General features: G+C 36.5%; 1 protein-coding gene across 1 annotated transcript in view; it reads left to right on the plus strand.

Annotated features, from left to right (window-relative positions):
• Positions 1 to 7,369, plus strand: part of LOC126092147 (putative neural-cadherin 2) — a 92,781-nt gene extending 85,412 nt beyond the window's left edge. Inside the window, exons 7-8 of the mRNA XM_049907615.1 lie at positions 3,163 to 3,324; positions 7,126 to 7,369. Coding sequence (XP_049763572.1) covers positions 3,163 to 3,324; positions 7,126 to 7,220 — 257 coding nt within the window. The 3' untranslated portion in view covers positions 7,221 to 7,369. The remainder of the gene's footprint in view (positions 1 to 3,162; positions 3,325 to 7,125) is intronic.
• Positions 7,370 to 8,077: the final 708 nt, after the last annotated feature.

Here is an 8,077-nt window from a genome sequence, read left to right on the forward strand (position 1 = left end):
ATGCTCTCCCTGAAACTCTGTACAACCTCTGGTTATTTCAGTTTATCCAGGTCCCATCTCCTTAAATTCCCACCTTTTTGAAGTTTCTTCAGTTTTAATCTGCCCATGCTGGCATTAAAAGTTAAGACTAAAATATTAAAAAATTTATATACATTTTACCTATTTTGCCATATGAGAAATTGTGGCTCACTGCCATCCTATACAATTACTCAGCATTGTCTTTATTCCGAAAACTGCTGTCACCAAACTAATGGTCTCTGTGGACAGTGCATGTGCTCATCACCTTCAGTCAATGAAACTATTTGGCGATGTAAGACCCCAAGAGGGTTGTTAGAGGGAAACTCTCAGAACACTGTCATAAGCAGTCTTCTTTTGCAATAGTATATGTATACCATTTGTAATCGGTTGGAAGATTGTGAAAATACACATTGAGAGGGCTGCTAAATCTAAAGGCACAACATAATATATTTCTTATGGTTCTTGTTACATTATCCTACAGTCATTGTGTTTTTAGCATGACTAGCTCCTGATTTCACACCTTGCTGAAGTTGTGTCCAGTGATTTTGTTAGTTAAATTATTTGTTGTGTGAATGCAAACTGCCTCATTGATAAGACTGTCCCAAAAAGAGGAAACACTAGTGAGGAGCTTGCATGCTTGTGGTCCATCCAGTGTCCAGTAGTTCAACAGTTCTCAGCAGTCACTGATTTTTCTAACTGTCCTAACCACTTTCAGTACTAGTATTCTATCTATATTTGGTTTATTAGACAACAACAAAAACAATCAATTATTGATAAAATTATTTAATCGGATAGATACCATATACCACTGAATGTACTTGCAAAATTATATCATTGAATAACATATAGTTCAGGAGATTTGAAGTCAAAAACAATTAGATGCATGAAAAACTAGTGCTTGACATGGGACACAGTAAAACTTCAACATCATGCAAGATATTTTAGTTTATTACTTCTTTACTACAAACTCTAATGGTAACACACATTGTAGACAGTATGTACATATTCCACTGAATAGACCTACAAAATCATATTGTTGCACAATACTCAGTTCAGGAGATAAGCATTGAGATGTGTGAAAAACTAGCTTTTGCTCAAAATGGAGTTCAAATTACCCAGCTTATATTCATCCAGTGTTTCATAATGAGAGCATTTAGTGACTTCCAACAAAATTTAAGCATAATTTTAATTTCTCACTGACTGCTTAAAAGCAAGCTATGTTGCAAATAGATAGTGATGAAGTAATCAGTTAAAATGTCATGCCTGATGCGGTCTTTTTACTGCATGAACAGTGGAAATGTAGTAAACTTTGTTTTGAGAAGGTTTGAAATTATTTGTAAAGATTGTTAGAAGTTCTAAGTACTCTCATTCTCAAATACTGGATGAATCAAATCCGGGAATCAGCATGCCATCAATTATGTTGCCTCGAGACTAACAGACAATTTCTAACTATAATTTTGTCTTAGTGTGTAAAAACTTTTAACATAATATTATACCTCCTAATGGATGGATTATGGCAGCATTTTGAATATGGTCAATAATTACATGAAATAAGTAAAATAAAACTGTGTTGCCCTTGGAAGCCATTACATCAGCAATCTGCAAATGTGACAGTGTGCTGAGCCCCAGGTTTCGGAACAGACATATAGTAATATAGGTGCTTTGGCTCTTCATGCAACCTTCTGTCCATAATTCAAGCTTGTAACAACCAGTATGACCAATTAGGTACACAGTATTACCAAACAAGCATTTACTAATACATATCACTGTGTTTTCCTTAATTGAATAAATAATCAGATTATTAAGCAACAAGTAGCATTGAGGTGGAATGAGTCATAAAGGAGCATGAACTCCAACCCAGTGGTGCATTACAGAAGGAATTAAGATTTTGCAGAAACATGGCAGATTTATGTGTCAGATGACAGTGGTACCATCCACTTATTGCCAAAAAATGGAAAGCTTCAAATCTGACAGCTGACATATTTTATACTCAGTACATTCCATAAAAGGAGTTAGTATTGCTGGCTTGCATAACGTCACTATCGATTGATTTAAAATATTGGTTATTAGATGAAAAATGGGACTGTGTGTACTATTCAGTGTAAAGGAATAAAGTACAACGTATTTCATGCATTGTTCTTACAACATCTCTATGCATAGCCATTATTGAAAATTGTTGCTATATTGTACTGTAGTTATTTAACATGAAAAAACCAAGTACAATGTTGCTATATAACCCTGTTAGCAATAGGTGCCTGCTTATTGTGTAACTGTTGTTTTGGATGGTGAATGGTGATGGTATGTGTGTGGCAACAACAGGAGAACCGACACGGTGAAAATAGAGTGAGAGAGAGAGGGGGGGGGGGGCATGCGTTTTTCTACAGTCACATACTGAGTAAATGGTTTCTGATGTGCAGGTTCAGAAGAAAGGAACATTTATTTATTTATTCATCCTTCAATCACTTTGGGTAATTGGATACATCAGGATACACATGGATGGTACACAATTTTTCAGGTGTAAAAGAGATTAAGAGCTTACATCATATAAAAAAATTTAACACATTCCTACACAAAGCAGTAACTGACACAGTTAAGAAAAATATATCCAATTGTGTTTATATACAGTAGCCAGCACATCATCTTAATTTTATTCATGTGGAATCTGCAGACGAATCTTTTACTTAAGAATTTTGTACACTTGTATCTAAGAACTAATTTACACTGTTAAATTTACATTTAAGAACTCTTTTACACTGTAACAACATGCTAAGACCAGGTGACCATTTTAATTTTTGTTTGAAAGCAGACAATGTTTTTAAGTTCCTTATATTGCTAGGAAATTTGTTATAAAATATACATCTGGCTATTTTAGATGCTTTGTCACTTAACTTGTTTCTGTCTGTATACATGTGGTACTTATCTTTACATCTAGTGCTGCAATTATGTATATTTCTGTTCATTAAAGCTGTGCAGTTTATTTGTAAGAGTGTAAATGCTTTATAAATGAGGGAGAGTTTATAATACTATTGTTAATGAATCTTCATTCATTACAGTATGTTCCATTTTGTCTGGACTATGTAAACTATTTACATTACATATACTTCTACCAGTATTCATTGTTTTAAATTTTACTTGCATTTACAGATGTGCACCTTGAATCCATTATAATAGGAAGAGCATCTACATTAGAAAAATGCAAAAAAGAGGCTGATATAGATTTGATTGCACATACAGCAGAAGACTGTAAGGTGTACGCATACGAGGGGGAAGTATCTGCTGCACCGTCAATTTCATCCCCAGCATCAGGTTAGTGAACCATTTTTCTGCAGTTACATCTGTCACCATAGAACACTCATTGTAATCATTATGTTTTATGGAGTGGATCCTTGTGTTTAGATACCCATGCAAAAATAAACGATATATCACAAACTTTTAAAAATAACGTCCTTTTTTCAAAGGATAAGCATGATATTACAAAAGGATAGATTACTACTCACCATAAAGATGATATATTGAGTTGCAAACAGGCATGATGAAAAGATTGTTACAAATGAGCATTTGGCCAGAGACTTCTTCAGACAAGAGAAAGGTACACACATTCACATAAGCAAGCATGCCTCACACACACACATAACCATTACTCCTGACTGCTCTGGCCAGACTGGAACAGAAACACATTGAACAGAAGCAGCAATCCAGAACAGTGTGGGGGAGGATAGTAGGATAGAGGTGGGAGAAGGGAAATCAGCACTGCCTGGCAGACCATGCAGGGACTAGAGGTGGCAGGACAGGGCTGACAGGTGCAGCTTCAGGAGGCTGTGGGCAAGGGAGAGGTGAGGGGAAAACGAGGAGCAGAAAAGAGAGGAGCAACAAATGGGAAAAGACCAGTGGATGAGCCAGCAGAGAGGAGTGCACAGTGAGTGTGAGTGGAGGTGAATTGTGAGGAGATGACAGGACACAGGGGGTAAAAGCAGTTGGGTGGAGCATATACTGACAGTATGTTACCACAGGTTGTAACCTGGAATTTCCATTGTTTGGATTTGTCAAGATGTTAATTTTTATAATTTGAATTAAAATCACTGCTTGTTTGAGGTAGTCTCTTTGTACAGACATTCAGTGTGGAAGTAACTAAAAATGTTAAGATGCATCTGTTGTGTAACTGATGGATGTTCTAAATAAACTGCACACGGCTGCTTGAAGTCAAATGTGAAATACTCTTTCCTAGAACTATCCATTACCTCTGTAGCCTACAATTTCAGCAATCGATGCAAAAACGTAAACGTACAAGCCAATATAAAGTTTTTGTGTGCATATTTTGCATTTTATATTTTACCTTTTCAATCTAGTTTCTGTAAAACTGTCACAAACATTATATATTGTTATATAAATATTGCAGAATACTTATTTCACCAACCTACCTTTAGAAGAGCAGAGAGGTAATTTCTTATCCTTCCACGATTTTTTTTTTTTTTGGTCACAACTGGACTTATTTTTGATGTTGTCCCCTATTAGGTCAATTTGCTTTGTTCAGTGATTTTCCACTGAGTAATGATATTTCATTCATGAATTTCAGTTCTGTAAAGTCTGCAAAAATACGCATCTTTGGCTGTCATAACTTCTATACTGCACTCAAAATGTATTCCAACCAATTTCTTTAGATGTGGGAATCAGAGTGTGTAAAATCAGGTGAATTGGATTAATGATCTAGCAGTTTGTGCTTAAAATTCACCAGAATCACACAGGGAAAACTATTTTATGAGAAGTTGCATTGTTCTAATTAAAGACACTTTTTTCCTTTGCAATCCATACCTCTTCTCAAATATTTTCCATCCATTTGGTCTGAAAAAGATGCATGGTATTTATTATTACTGTTTGAGCCCTTGCAATGTGATCTGTCAGAAAAATCTTTTTTACATCCAAAATAAAACTGTCTGGTATATGAAATGCATTTCACAGGACCCTTCCACCCAGTGTTTTAATTACAGTTTCATTTTCTTGTAGTGTGATGGACCCATTTCATATACAATGAAAAATTTTTTGATTTTTTTCATCTGGATTATATTTTGGGATGTTCTTTCAGCTTCTTCAGCAGAGGAACAGCCAAGCTTGAATCAGCAACAAATTTTGAACTGTTGAATAGGAAAGAACAGAATCCACCAACTGTGCATGGATATCATTGGCAATAAATAGCATTAAAAATGATTATTTTACGATGGCAGTATGTACCAGTTGACTGATTTCAGCAAAACACACAGCAACAGACTATTTAAAAATTAATTCGAATAAAACTTTGCTTTGGACAGTTTTGATATCTGACTTACATCATTTTACAATTCCTATCAACATAAAAAGGGAATCTAACAAAACAATGGAAAATCCAGGATAGAATGTAACAATATTGTGAGAAGGAAAGTTGCTACTCACCATATAGCAGAGATGCTGAGTCACAGATAGGCACAACAAAAAGATTTTCACACTTAAAGCTTTCGGCCAATGGCCTTTATCAACAATAGACACACATTCGCACACACACGACTGCAGTCTTAGGCAACTGAAATCACACTGTGAACTGCAGCACCAGTGCATGATGGGAGTGGCGACTGAGTGGGGGAAAGTATGAGGCTGGGGTGGGGAGGGGGAGGGATAGTATTGTGGGGATGGGGGGCAGTGAAGCACTGCAGAATTATATAATAAAATAAATAAAAAAGACTGGGAGTGGTGGTGGAATGATGGCTGTGTAGTGCTGGAATGGGAGCAGGGAAGGGGCTGGATGGGTGAGAACAGCAACTAATGAGGGTTGAGGCCAGGAGGGTTACGGGAATGTATGATGTATTGCAGGAAAAGTTACCATCTGTGCAATTCAGAAAAGCTGATGTTGGTGGAAAGGATATACTCCATTCTTATACAAGCCCTGCTCCCAATCCCTTACCTCATGGCTCATACCCCTGTAATAGACATAGATGCAAGACCTGTCCCATACATCCTCTCACCACCACCTACTCCAGTCCAGTCACTAACATCTTCTATCCCATCAAAGGCAGGGCTACCTGCGAAACCAGTCATGTGGTCTACAAGCTAAGCTGCAACCACTGTGCTGCATTCTATGTAGGCATGACGACCAACAAGCTGTCTGTCTGCATGAATGGCCATCGACAAACTGTGGCCAAGAAACAAGCGGACCACCCTGTTGCTGAGCACGGTGCAAAACATGACATCCTTCATTTCAATGACTGCTTCACAGCCTTTGCCATATGGGTCCTTCCCACCAACATCAGCTTTTCTGAATTACACAGGTGGGAACTTCCCATGTCATACATCCTACATTCCCGTAACCCTCTTGGTCTTAACCTTCATTAGTCGCTTCCTCACCCATCCAGCCCCTTCCCTGCTCCCATTCCAGCACCAAAACCAGTCTTTTTTTATTATTTTTTTTTATTTGATTTTATTATATTTTTTTATTTATTTCTCTCCTTTTCTGCTACTTTTGCACCATCTCTCCTCTGCATGCTGCCCAACCTGCAGCACTTCACTATCTGCCCAGCACTTCATCCCAGCCTCATCCTTTCCCCCTCCCAGTCACCACTCCCATCATGCACTGGTGCTACAGACGCAGTGTAGTTTAAGTTGCCAGAGACTGCAGTCGTGTGCGTGAGTTGCATTTGTGTATATTGTTGACAAAGGCCATTGGCCAAAAGCTTTAAGTGTGAAAATCTTTTTGTTGTACCTATCTGCGACCCAGCATCTCTGCTGTATGGTGAGTACCAACTTTCCTTCTCATAATATTGATAAAAAAGGAATTTTTTTATGCCATTGCCACAGAGATGTCATGCTGAAAAATTTATTTTTGTCCTAATACAAACATTGTTGCGTTTCTACAATTTATGTCTCATCTCTGTAATCTCAGATTTTCATATTTTGCTCATTTGATGTAATAGCAAAATACCATTTGAGGTTTCACATATGATACCGATATTTAGTATTTGTAGCTTGTTTATTTTTACATCTATTGCTCACTTGGCTCTTTTAAGTTTACTCTTGATTGACAATGCTCTTTGTATTCCTTCTACATGAATAATCCATTATTGAGAACAATTTTTATCTTTCCAGTTTCTTGTGCTGAAAGTCAGACTACTGGTGTGTGCGTAAACTGGGGTCCTCAGTTTGCCACTCGGATTGAATCAGAAGGACATACAGATGTTTGAAATGTTGTACCAGATATAAATAATTCCTTGTGGCTGTGAAACTAAACAGTTGTTTATACTCTTATATGTACAGACACTTGACCTGTTCACCAGGTGCAGAAAAGTAATTCTATTTTTTACAATGTATTTTTATGAATCTGTTGGATGATTCATGGACATAGATTTTTCTAAAGAATTTGTACATATCTGAACATATTCTTTTTGTAACAATGTTATTTTTTATCTTTAATATTCGTTGTAATTGTTGCTCATAAAATGTATTTCTGTATATGTGGAACATAAAACAAAGAATAAGTGTGTTATGTGTAAAATCACTAGTGTTATAAATGAAATGCATTTATGACAGACTGATTTTTGCGAAACCATAAGTAAGTCTACAAAACACACATCATTGTTATAACTCTGCCATATATTAGGCTATGGTAAACCCGTTACACATGAATGTGTAGTAACATATTGATGGAAAATGTTGTTGAAGCTCCATGTATAAATTCATCAAAGAAAGATACAGTATCAATGATCTCTTATTCCACTTTAAACCTCAGACTATTGGGTCAGCTGCTCAGCAAATCAAAATATCCCCATTTGTCATTCACACTATGATATCGAAGTCTCATGCAAATCAATAAAAACAAACTGAGTGAAGCCTATAAGTGATCTCTCATTTTATAACATCAAGAAAACTTTAAATTTATAACATGTAAAAGGTGCTTCCTTCATCACCAGCTAGGTTGAAATCATACATCATAATGTGTATGGGAAATGTTAATGATCAAATGGACACCTTCATCAAAACAAGAGGCTTGTTCTTATTACGTAAAAGCTATACAGCAAGCTGAAGAACTATTTGTTGTTTA

Source organism: Schistocerca cancellata, chromosome 7, assembly GCF_023864275.1.
Source record: "Schistocerca cancellata isolate TAMUIC-IGC-003103 chromosome 7, iqSchCanc2.1, whole genome shotgun sequence".
Lineage (NCBI taxonomy): Eukaryota > Metazoa > Arthropoda > Insecta > Orthoptera > Acrididae > Schistocerca > Schistocerca cancellata.